The 18,346-nt window shown below is 40.7% G+C and overlaps 1 protein-coding gene across 1 annotated transcript in view; it reads right to left on the bottom strand.

The window, feature by feature from the left end:
- The window catches only part of LOC139755039 (probable methyltransferase-like protein 24), a 109,510-nt gene extending 102,138 nt beyond the window's left edge, over nucleotides 1–7,372 (bottom strand). Inside the window, exon 1 of the mRNA XM_071673005.1 lies at nucleotides 6,978–7,372. Coding sequence (XP_071529106.1) covers nucleotides 6,978–7,330 — 353 coding nt within the window. The 5' untranslated portion in view covers nucleotides 7,331–7,372. The remainder of the gene's footprint in view (nucleotides 1–6,977) is intronic.
- Between the last annotated feature and the right edge of the window lie 10,974 nt (nucleotides 7,373–18,346).

The raw sequence follows: 18,346 nt of genomic DNA, 5'->3' as shown, positions 1-18,346 counted from the left end.
AGTCTTCGGTTACCTTTCTTTAATCTATACATATACTGAAAATCATAACTAATCACTCAACAGCAAAGTCAACCCGTTCCTTGAGAAATTCAACTATAATGCTACCCAATCCAGTCGCCTTGCCATATTACATCTTACGCAATTCTTTCACCAACTCTCTTGTCTTTACCAAAGTACTTTCCATGACTCTCATACTTATCACACCTCTCCGACCCTAAGACCCTACGTTTGCCATAAGAATGCAGATTCAGAAGTTATCGTACAAGAATATAGCGAGCTGATTGGCACCCTCAAAGATAGTTTGAATTATAGTTGGCCCTCTCCCTTGACAAAATGTGGGTAACCATGTTCTACGTAGAGCGTTAGGTGTAAATGAGAGACTGAAAATCCTGTGTATAGATGTTACAATCGGCTTTACAAAACTTTGGTTCGACTTCATAGAAGATAGAGGATTACAGAGCAGAGAACGCATTCACCTGAGTAATAAAGAGACGAGCCTCCTAGCTGTGTGAATCAAAGATCAAATTGCCTTACATGTGCAAGGTAAACATTACTGTTAAGGCCTAACAGAGGTCTGTGTGTCGATCACATGGTACAGGCAGTAGAGGTCATGTCACGTGGAGGGAGTCAGATAGAGTTCCCTACCCACAGTGACGACAGGGGGCGGGTCACGGGGGCTCGTCACACCTCGGTTTAGAAACAGCTGGTCATCAAATCACACCACCAGCCTCGTCCAGTGATCACATGAAGAGAGTAAATGGACTTTACGAGAATACAAGATTCATCCTAAACAAAATAGCTGAACTGCGTTGCTTGGTAAACACAAAACACGTCGATATCATGGGATTAACAAACATTTTTGAACACGAAAAACAACGATCTGATTAGCGAGTAACATTTTCCAAACTATACATTATTTGTAAGGGATAGAGACGGTCGAGGAGGCGGAACTGCACTGTATGTTACTAAAATCTTACCTAAACCCCATCAAAATTCAGACTATAACATCTGCTGTTGAACACTCGTGTGCTCAGATTAGCACAGAATTTTCCAATATTTACTTAAACGTCGTATAAAGACGCTCAATAAAAAATAGACAGCAGATACTGAAGCCGTCAGGTACGAATTTACGAGGAATATAGGATAGCGATTCGATCATTCTGGGAGATAATCTTCGAGAAATGAACTGGTGAACTATGTCACGAATAGAATATGAATGTCCTGAATGTCGAAGATAATTTTCTTTACCAAATTGTCACAAAGCCGACAAGCGAAGCTAACATATTCGTTTTAGTTCTCGCATCCCAGAGTTCGTACTATCTAATACCCTTGTTGGTGAATATCTTAGTACTTGTGATTATAACATCGTTAGGTTCGATGTAAATATCAAAACCGATTCCCCTAAAACCAGTATTATCACCCCACCTTTAAAAGGGCGGATTTAATGAGTTGCGTGACGCATTATAGAGTCTCACCCTGGCTGGTTCATTCCCAGAGGAATTATGGGCTAGTTATAAGCGTCAATTTATGAACCAACAATAAAACAATAATACCAACAACAGGTTAGAATGGTAGTCCCTAAATAGCGCAAGAGCCATACGGCGCAGAAATAAACTCTGCGCGCTTAAAAAGTCAGACAATGATCCAAAATATTGCAACGCAATAAAACACAGTTAGGGAGACCTATAAAGACTTATTAAGCAAGCCATGAGAGAGTATGAAATGAGCATTGTAAGAAATAGTAATAGGACGATGAAAACTAATAACCATGAACAAATTTTTCAGTTCTGTTTTTACACTAGACAGCAACGATACGAATTTTGAGACTGATAAATAGCATTCACACAATACAAGAATATACCGCCACAGTTTGAGAAGTACTCGCACAGATAGATAATTTGAAGACTAATATAGGTCCAGGTCCTGGTTGTTTCTATCCACGAGTAATTAAAAATGTCAAACGCCGAATTGCCGAGCAGTTAGCCTACATTTTCAATCTCAAGGATGGAATAGTACCGCAGTATTGGAGACTAGCAGACGTCACTCCTATATTCAAAAAGGAAAGCTTTGAATTACCTGGTAATTACCATCATACTCTCATCAATCATACTTAAACTTCTGGAGTCAATTACTAGATGAAATCGTAGCCTATTTGGAAAACACAGCATCATGCCTAATAAATCTCCTTGAATTTTATCATAAGTTTTCCTATAACCACGACATTACCAGAGTAATAGATATTCTAATTCTGGACTTCCAAAAAACATTCGACAAATTTCCTCACGTCAAATTGATGCATAAAGTCCGGGCCCTGGAGATTACTGATGCAGAGGAAACTGTATTACTTGACAGGAAGCATAGTCGTAATTAATGTGGAATCATCACCGTTGTCACCTGTTATTAGCTGGGTCCCCCATGGATCCGTCCTTGGACCTATACTTTTCATCATTTATATAAACGACACTGATCCATGGCTGAATAACTTAATTTCCGAATTTGCAAACGATCAACAATGCCATATTTACTGAAGAAGATAGGCTAAGATTACAAGATGATCTAGATCAGATCGCTGAATGGTCTAGAAAATGACAAATGCCATTTAAAATCGATAAATATCAGCTGTTACAAGAAGGAAAACTGAACAAAAAATTCAATTATGAACTGATGGGCCACAAGATAAAGGACACCCCTTGTGTGAGGGATCTACCAACACTAATGAAACTGTCAAGAAAGCAAATAGGATGTCAGGATTTATCGACAGAAACTTTAAATATAAAAGCAAAAGCAAGTCTAATTAGAACCCAACTATAATATGCAATGCAGTTCCCCATACCTCTTTAAGCAAAAATATTTTCCAATTGAAAGTAGTGTAGAGGAGAGCAATTAAAAAAATATTTCTTCCTTTCGTAACAAAATGTCGAAGCAAGGGGTGTCTCCGGGACAAATCAACAGAAAGTTTTAGAATACTTAAGGGATTCTACAACCTTGATACTGAACATTTCGTTACAGTAACGCCAGCACTACCAACGAGAGGGAGAGGCAGTGGACTAAAACAGTCACCGAGTTAAGCTGGATTTACCGTACTAAATATCTCTTCACTAACGACATTATTGACGTGTGAAATAAGCTCCCTGAACATTTTTTTTTTTTTTTGAGGAACACTTTTCCTATCTTCTAAATTTGGCTTGGTCATCATTTTTCCCTTTCCGTTCATAACGTAGTGGTATATTATGCTGCCTTCTCAACCACGGATCTCTCCCTGGCCATACTGTGGTAACATACCAACATCTGCCATTCTATCATCAAACATATTCAACAGTCGTTCACACTACTCACTCCATCTCCTCATTTCATCATTAACTGTTACCACTTCCCCATTTATCCCTTCCACTGATGTTCCCATTTGTTCTCTTGTGTTACTCATACTATTACGCTCTTTCCAAAACATCTTATTCTCCCTGAAGTTTACGATAATCGCTCATCTCTTTTTTTCAACTGCAACTTGCCCTGGACCTCTTGCCGCTTTCGCTTGTATATTTCCCAATCATTTACACTTTTTCTCTTTCACTGTCACCTATACTTCGTCGTCCCACAACTCACAACTCTCACTTGCCCACCTCCCCCATTTTCCGCATGCCACAATTCTCTTGCTCTTGCCACACTGCTTCCTTGAATATTTCCCATTCCACGTCAAATTAGATAATTTTGAGGGTACAAAATACCTATTATATCTGGCAGTACGTCATTGAATAGATCTTAGTCTTTTACCAGATTACATCTGATATTTAGGTTACAAAGGATGTTTTCTATCTTTTATTTCGTTTATTCTCAACTTTTGCCATTCTACACCAAATCTCTCATGGTGTCTCTTCACATTTGTCTCTTTTCCAAGCTTACTTACTTCACCACCCTCTTTTCACTCATATCGTTTCCTCTTTTCCGGAAACCCGGACAAATCTTCACTCCTGACTCCACCAGATAACGGTCAGACATCCCTCCTGCTACCCCTTTCAACACTTTCACAACCACGAGTCTCTCTTATGCACGCCTGTCGATTAGTATGCAATCCAATAATAATAATGAAAATAATACTAATACTAATACTAATAATAATAATGATAATAATAATAACTCATAATTCATATAAGAATGAAACGTACAATTTCTGTGGTATAGACAATAAAAATAAAAAAGAAACATCGTCCAAATGAAAATCTTAAATACAATACAAACATAGAACTAAAAAGATATTAAAAACACTTTAATCCTAACTTGACTCACGGTCATCATGTCCAAATTTGTTACCTACATTTGATGTCAGTCTTGTACTCTAAATTCATCAAACAATCTCACACTTGAGGGTACAAAATACCTATTATATCTGGCAGTACGTCATTGAATAGATCTTAGTCTTTTACCAGATAACATCTGATATTTAGGTTACAAAGGATGTTTTCTATCTTTCATAATTACATTACATCTTTGAGTAACGGCCCGTTCATATAACTCTATCAGAGATCATATATTACCTACTCCCATTTTCTTACACTGGTTAATCATCTTAAGCAATTTCCTTTTAAACTCCTTGGCACAGTTCCCTAACCAACAAGGTATAGTGGGATGATGGTTTGTAAAACTGTGTAAAAAAAAATTTATATATTTTAGTCACTTCTAATCTACACGGGTGCCTGAGAAAAGTATAATCTAGTACTGATCTTTTCATAAATTGTGTCAACATTGCTTACAAAACTAAATCTATTATCTATGATTGTTCCAACATACTCTTAGTCGTTAACCTTTTCAACCATTTCGTTATAATTATATAGAGGCAAGCCTCCTGGGGGTTGCCAACTAAAATCTATAATAATTTTCTTTTGTTTTCCTCAAATTAAGGTCTAAATAGTTGTTCTTGCACCATGCATTAAATTGTTCGAATTCCTCTCTACACCCCCAAATCACTGTTGAGACAACTCTTAAAAAGAGCTGTGTCATTTGCATATTTGAAGATCCTGCTATTTACATATCTTGCCTTACACTCACTGATGTGTCATGTAAACCAAGTAGGTGATAGGAAACACCCCTATGGGGCTCCAGTATCGGTAACTCTCATGTTGGAGTATGTTAAAAAATTTAGCATATTGGAACCTATTGAACAAGTACCATAGTACAATATAAGAATGAACATTTATATCATTAAGCTTTGCATCATAATATGCAGCTGGATGATTTTAAACGCACTACTAATAACAAATACAATTTTAGCATATTGTTTACCTTTTTTATTCCGTATATACGACATAAATATACACGACATAAGTATAAACGACAAAGTGTACAATCGATAACAGACAAAGTGGCATCTTTACACATCTATTCTCTATATATGCAAAGTGAAGCTCAACTATAGAATCAAATATTTGTTCGCCCAAAATCTTCTTAACAATATGTTCAAGGGATTTCATAATAAGTGCCACAGGTCTATAATCATTATCAAAAGAATTATTTTTTCTAGCACTGGTACAATTACAGACGTTTTCCACATTTCAAGTACACAAGACATATCAAATGAGCGCTGAAATATTTTACAAAGAATGTTTGCGAATTGATGTTCACACTCAATACCTTACCGCGTATCTTATCAGGCACTGCTGCCTTACCAATTTTTACTCAGTTTAGGCTTTCAATGACATAGCCCTTTTTAATTACAATAGGAGAATTATCTTTAGGTCGCAGAGATTGGCGTATGGTGTTGCGTTCCAAAGAAAAATCATGCACATCACATCTAGCGTAAAACTCATTCAACTCATTACAAAAGTCCACAGCATTAACATCAGGGAAAAACCCTCTTTCTACACCTGCCGCTACACGTGCTCTTAACATTTCTCTTACTCACCACGTATACTTACGTAAGTTCCTCTTTTTTCAGAAGAAACATCTCTAGAAGCTGTTCACCATTCCTATTCCTACTTTACTAAATACTCCATGTTCCCCAGTTACCCTTAAATTGCCACATTATTCACACATATAAACAACCCATCATTAATACCCGATCTCTAGGATAAAAACTGCTGACACACTCAACTGTTCCCAAAACACTTGCCACCTTAACATCATCCTTCTCATGGCCAGTTGCATACGCACTAATAATCACCCATATCTCGAAACCTCTTCCATTTTTACCCACATCAGTCTGGAGCTCACTTCCCTACACTCATTCACGTATTCCTACAACTGTTTCGTGAATATTGCAACCCCTTCCTTAGCTCTTTCCCTTCCTTCAACCTCTGACTTTACCCTTGAGACAATTCCAAACCATTCTTCACTTTTATACTTGAAACTTATTTCAATCAGAGCCAGATCATCCAGGCTCCTTTCCTCAAACATACTACCCATCTATCCTTCCTTCTCATCTTGATTACATCCACACACATTTAGACACCCTAGCCTGAGCCTTTGAGGAAGATGAGCACTCTCGTCTTTTAAAAATTTAATTACAAGAAGCGGGTGGGGAGGGGATGAGCCCCAGGCTCCCGCCCCTCGTAGTCGCTTTCTACAATACGCAGTAAATACGGCGGTAGAATTCTTTTTACCTCTTCATAGGGTATTATATTCTAATCAATTATTTTCATTATCCTCATTATCGTTATTATCATTTTTATCTTAAACAATGATAAAAGTTTTTCATAATTTTTTCACTATCTGCTTCAGCTTGCCTTGAAACTTTCACCAATATTTGTTCACTGAACTCTTCTTCACTACATCTTCGTAACACCTTAGCTTTACTGAGCTGAGTTTAGGCCGGCCTCGAACCCTAACTTGGATCATTCTGAGCCCACTTTGTACTGGACATGGGGTGAGTGCAACTAACACAATGAACTGTCGACTTTTAGCGGCATAAATAGCTTTAAGTCCTAGTAATATTTCCGTTAGACTAGGTAAAAATGGAAGAGACATAAGCAAACAAGTGTTTGACGGACCTGAGAGTATAGGTGAGGGATCCGGCGCCGGGAGTGTGGTGTAGTGGGCTGGGCGTCACCGACAGCAGCAGTTGCTGCTCCGGGAAGCTCTCCAGTAATAGGTTACTCTTCGTCGGCCGCTCCTCCAACACTGGAAACACGAGGAAGGGCAGGAACTTGCCCGGGTACCTGCCCATCACCAGGGGTGTAGCCGGCCTCCAATAGCGACGGTATTCTATCGTGTTCCAGAGGCTGTGGTCTGGACCCCGGCGGGAGTTCAGGAGGCTAAGCACCAGTAGCACCAAGCACGCCCACCCCGTCACCCACATACGTACACTGCGCTTGGTGCTTCGCCCCAGTTGACACCCTAACATGGCGGCTGACTCCTTGGGAGGAGTTCATAAGCATGTTACTGGAGTCATGTAAGTAATAATACGAAGCATAATTCTAATCACACAAGATATGCCTAACAAGTTACTCATATTGTAAGTAAACACAGAAAGGAAAGCAAATTTTATAAACAAAACATTCTGGTGAATGTTCTCAGAGGTTCGATAGCCACAGAAACCGTTCCTGTGCATAATTTCCATGTCTGGCAGTGTTCATGGGTAATGAATGGGATGTACACATACAACTTTATGCATTACATGGTGAAAAAACAGAGTCTTTAGGGATAGGCCTAAACAGATCCTGCAAGAAATGGCACATCGTATTGTTCATAGCAGTATCCGAGCTTCTAACACTGTATCAACTTTTTGCATCCATTCGGCAAACTAGCGATGTGAAAGAGCTTATAATGAGCAAAATTTCTAGCAGTTTATGTAATGAATATCTGCCCACTGGGGCCTAAGATGATGATGGGCTGCACAGTGAACTCACCGATGACGAGCACAAATCAAATTAATCTTGGGCACTGGTCAGGTTAATGCCCACGCGTTCGTAAACATAAAGATACACCCGACCCTCCACCACACACGCATATCATCTCCAACTTAATCGTACAGCTATACTAACACTCACTTCAGTGTCACATACTCATACCCTTAAACAAACCATTACACCTACGTCAAATACATGCAAGCGCACCCATAAATACACATACAAGTGTACAGCCCTCCACAAATAACTTTATACGCCTAGGAAAAAAATTCACACGTCACCTAAAGTCTCCACACCCTAACATTTTTTCCACACAAACTCCCATACAGAGGCACATATCCCTCTACACACGCACATACGCTTCGTACACTTAACTTCGCCGATATGGACATCCATCAACGCCATCATACACCCTTGCTGTTTGTCAATTTTCTTTTTTTTTCATCTTCGAGAAGTGGTGAACAGTGGATGAGCAAAACCAGTCATAAAGGTGCATGATTCACAACGGGAAACTGGGGCAAAGGAGACAAAAAACGCAAGACCAACCTGTAGATGGTGATACGATTGGAGAGGGCTCAACGCGGTGGTCGGAGTGCGGAACGCGGTGGTCGGAATGGCGTGAGAGTAAAGACTACAGCTCATCCTCAACATCCTTCCCAGAGGACTAGCAACACGTGGCGGTTTACCCTCCCAGAGTTTCCTCGTCTTGGACCATTCTCGTCTGATATATCATCATATAGCCTTATTTTTTTTCCATTTTCAAACGGGATATCCATAAATACGTTACAATCTAGATGTTTTAAAAAGATACTTTTTTCTCTGCCAACATGTTTGTATCGTTTTATTGTGATTACACTCTTTTGAATATTTTTTTCATAAATAACATATTTTGCCAGCATGTACACTTAGAATCTGATGAACTTGTGAAGTTAGGGTTCTGAATAAGGTATGGAGAGCCTACAGCGCAACAGGAAGTTTTGGCGAATATTCCATCTCTCCTAACATACTACCACTACCTCTGTCCTCAGATAATTTTTTTTTCAAATATTCGATTTAAGTAATGTTAACTCTTCGTGTTCTCACGTCTAAGCATCTGCAAGAGTCGTACTGTTCCCTTTCAGCTGCTGTACGGTACTTGTTGACAAGTTTCATCAACTGTAAGAGTCGTGTAACACTACTCGTGTTGCCACCTTTCAGCAGCTGCAAGGGACGGTGTTGTTATTCAGCAGTTGTTGGGGATGTGTTGCCACCTCTAAGTAACTGTAGGGTAGTATTCTGACCTCAACAACTGTAGGGGTCGTGAGGTTACCTCATCAATTATAGAGGTCGTGATGTCACCTTTCAGCAACTGTAGGGATTGTGTTGTCACATCTAAGCAACTGCAACGGGTAATGTCACCACTCAACAACATAGGGGGTCATATTATCACAACAACTATAGGGAGTCGTGTTTTCATTCCATTAACTGTTGAGGTCGTGTGTCACATATCAGCACTGCGGGGGTCGTGTTGTCACATCTAAGCGACTGTAGGGGTGTCGTATTGACTCCTTATCAACTGTAGGGTTCGTTGTCAAAGGATATAAAGGAAAGCCTTCCTTTATAAAACTAATTATATTTAACACGTTGGCGGAGTACGATAGGACTTGTTCAAGTCCGGAGAGCTGAAGGCGAAACTTCGAACCTTCCGAGCGACCTGCTTGAGACTGGCCCATGACAGCCATATATATAGTAGGGCTTTTTTAAAGGGTCGGTGTCGAGAGCATAAGGTGTTATCTGTGACTTGTTATGGTAATCCAGTAAACTTCAGGGTGAACCAGCTTGGAAAAAGTAGCTCAACTTATATAAGAGTGTTTTAAAAATCAGCATGTCTAGTGATACGCGAGTATGACGCTAAGCTCATCGTCAGTAAAGTATAATTTTCATAAAATAATGCTGTTTAACATTCGGGGTGGTCTCCACGTAAGCCTAGTCCTCCCTCGATCCTAACACAGTCGTTTAAACCGCTGACTCTCGCAATCCTGTATCTATCGTCAAGAACTAATCTAACAGCGAACATTATACCGCTAGGCCACTTCCGTCGCACGTCCTCACGCGTCTCTGTACTAATAATCTACCATAATCATATCATAATCCTAGATATATTCCATGCCTTAATAAAAGATCGCAATAGAAGTACATAAATCCGAGTTCATCCTAATCGATAAATTTTTCAGCCTGCTACATGATGCACTAAAGGCTTTGGGTTTCAGAAGAGTTACTAATATAAAGTTCAACAAAAACTAATTCTAATATTGTACCATTTCATAGTTCTTGTACATCACCGATTTCCTCAATAATATTAAGTTCATCACTGTTCACTTACGGTTGTTTTCCTATGAGTCCTTACGGTCGGTGGGTTTTTCATAACTTGTGACTAGTGGACATCCCAATTGACTTGACCCTCAACCCTACTGTACCTAATAACCTTGCTCTTATTCACATTTACGCTCAACTTTCTTCTTTCACACACTTTACCAAACTCAGTCACCAGCTTCTGCAGTTTCTCACATGAATCAGCCATGAGCGCTGTATCATCAGCCAACAACAACTGACTCACTTCCCAAGCTCTCTCATCCACAAGAGACTGCATACTTGCCCCTCTTTCCAAAACTCTTGCATTCACCTCCCAGACAACCCCATCCATAAACAAATTAAACAACCATGGAGACATCACACACCCCTGCCGCAAACCTAAATTCACTGAGAACCAATCACTTTCCTCTCTTCCTACACGTACACATGCCTTACATCCTCGATAAAAACTTTTCACTGCTTCTAACAACTTGCCTCCTACACCATATATTATTAATACCTTCCACAGAGCATCTCTATCAACTCTATCATATGCCTTCTTCAGATCCATAAATGCTACATACAAATCAATTTGCTTTTCTAAGTATTTCTCACACACATTCTTCAAAGCAAACATCTGATCCACACATCCTCTACCACTTCTGAAACCACACTGCTCTTCCCGAATCTGATGCTCTGTACATGCCTTCACCCTCTCAATCAATACCCTCCCATATAATTTCCCATTTACCTTTGTACAATGGCACTATGCAAGCATTCCGCCAATCCTCAGGCACCTCACCATGAATCATACATACATTAAATAACCTTACCAACCAGTTAACAATACAGTCACCCCCTTTTTTAATAAATTTCACTGCAATACCATCCAAACCCGGTGCCTTATATATATATATATATATATATATATATATATATATATATATATATATATATATATATATATATATATATATATATATATATATATATATATATATATATATATATATATATATATATATATATATATATATATATATATATATAGAGGATGTGTGGATCAGGTGTTTGCTTTGAAGAATGTATGTGAGAAATACTTAGAAAAACAAATGGATTTGTATGTAGCATCTATGGATCTGGAGAAGGCATGTGATAGAGTTGATAGAGATGCTCTGTGGAAGGTATTAAGAATATATGGTGTGGGAGGCAAGTTGTTAGAAGCAGTGAAAAGTTTTTATCGAGGATGTAAGGCATGTGTACGTGTAGGAAGAGAGGAAAGTGATTGGTTCTCAGTGAATGTAGGTTTGCGGCAGGGGTGTGTGATGTCTCCATGGTTGTTTAATTTGTTTATGGATGGGGTTGTTAGGGAGGTGAATGCAAGAGTTTTGGAAAGAGGGGCAAGTATGAAGTCTGTTGGGGATGAGAGAGCTTGGGAAGTGAGTCAGTTGTTGTTCGCTGATAATACAGCGCTGGTGGCTGATTCATGTGAGAAACTGCAGAAGCTGGTGACTGAGTTTCGGTAAAGTGTGTGAAAGAAGAAAGTTAAGAGTAAATGCGAATAACAGCAAGGTTATTAGGTACAGTAGGATTGAGGGTCAAGTCAATTGGGAGGTGAGTTTGAATGGAGAAAAACTGGAGGAAGTGAAGTGTTTTAGATATCTGGGAGTGGATCTGGCAGCGGATGGAACCATGGAAGCGGAAGTGGATCATAGGGTGGGGGAGGGGGCGAAAATTCTGGGAGCCTTGAAGAATGTGTGGAAGTCGAGAACATTATCTCGGAAAGCAAAAATGGGTATGTTTGAAGGAATAGTGGTTCCAACAATGTTGTATGGTTGCGAGGCGTGGGCTATGGATAGAGTTGTGCGCAGGAGGATGGATGTGCTGGAAATGAGATGTTTGAGGACAATGTGTGGTGTGAGGTGGTTTGATCGAGTAAGTAACGTAAGGGTAAGAGAGATGTGTGGAAATAAAAAGAGCGTGGTTGAGAGAGCAGAAAAGGGTGTTTTGAAATGGTTCGGGCACATGGAGGGAATGAGTGAGGAAAGATTGACCAAGAGAATATATGTGTCGGAGGTGGAGGGAACGAGGAGAAGAGGGAGACCAAATTGGAGGTGGAAAGATGGAGTGAAAAAGATTTTGTGTGATCGGGGCCTGAACATGCAGGAGGGTGAAAGGAAGGCAAGGAATAGAGTGAATTGGAGCGATGTGGTATACCGGGGTTGACGTGCTGTCAGTGGATTGAATCGAGGCATGTGAAGCGTCTGGGGTAAACCATGGAAAGCTGTGTAGGTATGTATATTTGCGTGTGTGGACGTATGTATATACATGTGTATGGGGGTGGGTTGGGCCATTTCTTTCGTCTGTTTCCTTGCGCTACCTCGCAAACGCGGGAGACAGCGACAAAGCAAAATATATATATATATATATATATATATATATATATATATATATATATATATATATATATATATATATTTTTTTTTTTTTTTTTTTTTTTTTTTTTTTTTTACCTCGTCGCTGTCTCCCGCGTTTGCGAGGTAGCGCAAGGAAACAGACGAAAGAAATGGCCCAACCCCCCCCATACACATGTACATACACACGCCCACACACGCAAATATACATACCTACACAGCTTTCCATGGTTTACCCCGGACGCTTCACATGCCTTGATTCAATCCACTGACAGCACGTCAACCCCTGTATACCACATCGCTCCAATTCACTCTATTCCTTGCCCTCCTTTCACCCTCCTGCATGTTCAGGCCCCGATCACACAAAATCCTTTTCACTCCATCTTTCCACCTCCAATTTGGTCTCCCTCTTCTCCTCGTTCCCTCCACCTCCGACACATATATCCTCTTGGTCAATCTTTCCTCACTCATTCTCTCCATGTGCCCAAACCATTTCAAAACACCCTCTTCTGCTCTCTCAACCACGCTCTTTTTATTTCCACACATCTCTCTTACCCTTACGTTACTTACTCGATCAAACCACCTCACACCACACATTGTCCTCAAACATCTCATTTCCAGCACATCCATCCTCCTGCGAACAACTCTATCCATAGCCCACGCCTCGCAACCATACAACATTGTTGGAACCACTATTCCTTCAAACATACCCATTTTTGCTTTCCGGGATAATGTTCTCGACTTCCACACATTTTTCAAGGCTCCCAAAATTTTCGCCACCTCCCCCACCCTATGATCCACTTCCGCTTCCATGGTTCCATCCGCTGACAGATCCACTCCCAGATATCTAAAACACTTCACTTCCTCCAGTTTTTCTCCATTCAAACTCACCTCCCAATTGACTTGACCCTCAACCCTACTGTACCTATATATATATATATATATATATATATATATATATATATATATATATATATATATATATGTATTTCTTTCTTTCGTACTATTCGCCATTTCCCGCATTAGCGAGGTAGCGTTAGGAACAGAGGACTGGGCCTTTGAGGGAATATCCTCACCTGACCCCCTTCTCTGTTCCCTCTTTTGGAAAATTGAAAAAAAAATGAGAGGGGAGGATTTCCAGCCACCCGCTCCCTACCCTTTTAGTCGCCTTCTACGACACGCAGGGAATACGTGGGAAGTATTCTTTCTCCCCTATCCCCAGGGATATATATATATATATATATATATATATATATATATATATATATATATATATATATATATATATATATATATATATAAACAACCATGGAGACATCACACACCCATTCCGCAAACCTACATTCACTGAGAACCAGTCACTTTCCTCTCTTCCTACACGTACACATGCCTCACATCCTTGATAAAAACTTTTCACTGCTTCTAACAACTTGCCTCCCACACCATATATTCTTAATACCTTCCACAGAGCATCTCTATCAACTCTATCATATGCCTTCTCCAGATCCATAAATGCTACATACAAATCAATTTGCTTTTCTAAGTATTTCTCACATACATTCTTCAAAGCAAACACCTCATCCACACATCCTCTACCACTTCTGAAACCACACTGCTCTTCCCCAATCTGATGCTCTGTACAGGCCTTCACCCTCTCAATTAATACCCTCCCATATAATTTACCAGGAATACTCAACAAACTTATACCTCTGTAATTTGAGCACTCACTCTTATCCCCTTTGCCTTTGTACAATGGCACTATGCACGCATTCCGCCAATCCTCAGGCACCTCACCATGAGTCATACATACGTTAACTAACCTTACCAACCAGTCAACAATACAGTCACCCCGTTTTTTAATAGATTCCACTGCAATACCATCCAAACCTGCTGCCTTGCCGGCTTTCATCTTCCGCAAGGCTTTTACTACCTCTTCTCTGTTTACCAAATAATTTTCCCTAACCCTCTCACTTTGCACACCACCGTCGACCAAAACACCCTATATCTGCCACTCTATCATCAAACACATTCAAAAAACCTTCCAAATTCTCACTCCATCTCTTCTCACATCACCACTACTTGTTATCACCTCCCCATTAGCGCCCTTCACTGAAGATCCCATTTGCTCCCTTGTCTTACGCACTTTATTTACCTCATTCCAGAACATCTTTTTATTCTCCCTAAAATTTAATGATACTCTCTCACCCCAACTCTCATTTGCCCTCTTTTTCACCTCTTGCACCTTTCTCTTGACCTCCTGTCTCTTTCTTTTATACATCTCCCACTCAATTGCAAATTTTCCCTGCAAAAATCGTCCAAATGCCTCTCTCTTCTCTTTCACTAATAATCTTACTTCTTCATCCCACTACTCACTACCCTTTCTAATCAACCCACCTCCCACTCTTCTCATGCCACAAGCATCTTTTGCGCAATCCATCACTGATTCCCTAAATACATCCCATTCCTCCCCCACTCCCCTAACTTCCATTGTTCTCACCTTTTTCCATTCTGTACTCAGTCTCTCCTGGTACTTCCTCAGACAAGTCTCCTTCCCAAGCTCACTTACTCTCACCACCCTCTTCACCCCAACATTCACTCTTCTTTTCTGAAAACCCATACAAAACTTCACCTTAGCCTCCACAAGATAATGATCAGACATCCCTCCAGTTGCACCTCTCAGCACATTAACATCCAAAAGTCTCTCTTTCGCGGGCCTATCAATTAACACGTCATCCAATAACGCTCTCTGCCCATCTCTCCTACTTACATACGTATACTTATGTATATCTCGCTTTTTAAACCAGGTATTCCCAATCACCAGTCCTTTTTCAGCACATAAATCTACAAGCTCTTCACCATTTCCATTTACAACACTGAACACCCTATTTATACCAATTATTCCCTCAACTGCCACATTACTCACCTTGTTTATGGATGGGGTTGTTAGGGAGGTGAATGCAAGAGTTTTGGAAAGAGGGGCAAGTATGAAGTCTGTTGTGGATGAGAGAGCTTGGGAAGTGAGTCAGTTGTTGTTCGCTGATGATACAGCGCTCGTGGCTGATTCATGTGAGAAACTGCAGAAGCTGGTGACTGAGTTTGGGAAAGTGTGTGAAAGAAGAAAGTTAAGAGTAAATGTGAATAAGAGCAAGGTTATTAGGTACAGTAGGGTTGAGGGTCAAGTCAATTGGGAGGTAAGTTTGAATTGAGAAAAACTGGAGGAAGTAAAGTGTTTTAGATATCTGGGAGTGGATCTGGCAGCGGATGGAACCATGGAAGCGGAAGTGAATCATAGGGTGGGGGAGGGGGCGAAAATCCTGGGAGCCTTGAAGAATGTGTGGAAGTCGAGAACATTATCTCGGAAAGCAAAAATGGGTATGTTTGAAGGAATAGTGGTTCCAACAATGTTGTATGGTTGCGAGGCGTGGGCTATGGATAGAGTTGTGCGCAGGAGGGTGGATGTGCTGGAAATGAGATGTTTGAGGACAATGTGTGGTGTGAGGTGGTTTGGTCGAGTAAGTAATGAAAGGGTAAGAGAGATGTGTGGAAATAAAAATAGCGTGGTTGAGAGAGCAGAAGAGGGTGTTTTGAAATGGTTTGGGAACATGGAGAGAATGAGTGAGGAAAGATTGACCAAGAGGATATATGTGTCGGAGGTGGAAGGAACGAGGAGAAGTGGGAGACCAAATTGGAGGTGGAAAGATGGAGTGAAAAAGATTTTGAGTGATCGGGGCCTGAACATGCAGGAGGGTGAGAGGCGGGCAAGGAATAGAGTGAATTGGATCGATGTGGTATACCGGGGTTGACGTGCTGTCAGTGGATTGAATCAGGGCATGTGAAGCGTCTGGGGTAAACCATGGAAAGTTGTGTGGGGCCTGGATGTGGAAAGGGAGCTGTGGTTTCGGGCATTATTGCATGACAGCTAGAGACTGAGTGTGAACGAATGGGGCCTTTGTTGTCTTTTCCTAGCGCTACCTCGCACACATGAGAGGGGAGGGGGATGGTATTCCATGTGTGGTGAGGTGGCGATGGAATGAATAAAGGCAGACACTGTGAAGTGTGTGCATGGGTATATATGTATGTGTCTGTGTGTGTAAATATATGTGTACATTGAGATATATAGGTATGTATATTTGCGTGTGTGAACGTGTATGTATATACATGTATATGGGGGTGGGTTGGGCCATTTCTTTCGTCTGTTTCCTTGCGCTACCTCGCAAACGCGGGAGACAGCGACAAAGCAAAATAATATGAAATAAATATACATATATATATATATATATATATATATATATATATATATATATATATATATATATATATATATATATATATATTTTTTTTTTTTTTTTCTTTTTTATACTTTGTCGCTGTCTCCCGCGTCTGCGAGGTAGCGCAAGGAAACAGACGAAAGAAATGGCCCAACCCCCCCCCCCATACACATGTACATACACACGTCCACACACGCAAATATACATACCTACACAGCTTTCCATGGTTTACCCCGGACGCTTCACATGCCTTGGTTCAATCCACTGACAGCACGTCAACCCCTGTATATCACATCACTCCAATTCGCTCTATTTCTTGCCCTCCTTTCACCCTTCTGCATGTTCAGGCCCCGATCACACTAAATCCTTTTCACTCCATCTTTCCACCTCCAATTTGGTCTCCCTCTTCTCCTCGTTCCCTCCACCTCCGACACATATATCCTCTTGGTCAATCTTTCCTCACTCATTCTCTCCATGTGCCCAAACCATTTCAAAACACCCTCTTCTGCTCTCTCAACCACGCTCTTTTTATTTCCACACATCTCTCTTACCCTTACGTTACTTACTCGATCAAACCACCTCACACCACACATTGTCCTCAAGCATCTCATTTCCAGCACATCCACCCTCCTGCTCACAACTCTATCCATAGCCCACGCCTCGCAACCATACAACATTGTTGGAACCACTATTCCTTCAAACATACCCATTTTTGCTTTCCGGGATAATGTTCTCGACTTCCACACATTTTTCAAGGCTCCCAAAATTTTCGCCCCCTCCCCCACCCTATGATCCACTTCCGCTTCCATGGTTCCATCCGCTGACAGATCCACTCCCAGATATCTAAAACACTTCACTTCCTCCAGTTTTTCTCCATTCAAACTCACCTCCCAATTGACTTGACCCTCAACCCTACTGTACCTAATAACCTTGCTCTTATTCACATTTACTCTTAACTTTCTTCTTCCACACACTTTACCAAACTCAGTCACCAGCTTCTGCAGTTTCTCACATGAATCCGCCACCAGCGCTGTATCATCAGCGAACAACAACTGACTCACTTCCCAAGCTCTCTCATCCCCAACAGACTTCATACTTGCCCCTCTTTCCAAAACTCTTGCATTTACCTCCCTAACAACCCCATCCATAAACAAATTAAACAACCATGGAGACATCACACACCCCTGCCGCAAACCTACATTCACTGATAACCAATCACTTTCCTCTCTTCCTACACGTACACATGCCTTACATCCTCGATAAAAACTTTTCACTGCTTCTAACAACTAGCCTCCCACACCATATATTCTTAATACCTTCCACAGAGCATCTCTATCAACTCTATCATATGCCTTCTCCAGATCCATAAATGCTACATACAAATCCATTTGCTTTTCTAAGTATTTCTCACATACATTCTTCAAAGCAAACACCTGATCCACACATCCTCTACCACTTCTGAAACCACACTGCTCTTCCCCAATCTGATGCTCTGTAC

Source organism: Panulirus ornatus, chromosome 18 (genome assembly GCF_036320965.1).
Source record: "Panulirus ornatus isolate Po-2019 chromosome 18, ASM3632096v1, whole genome shotgun sequence".
Lineage (NCBI taxonomy): Eukaryota > Metazoa > Arthropoda > Malacostraca > Decapoda > Palinuridae > Panulirus > Panulirus ornatus.
Note: the sequence above shows the minus strand (reverse complement) of the source record. Positions and strands in the feature narration are given on the sequence as shown.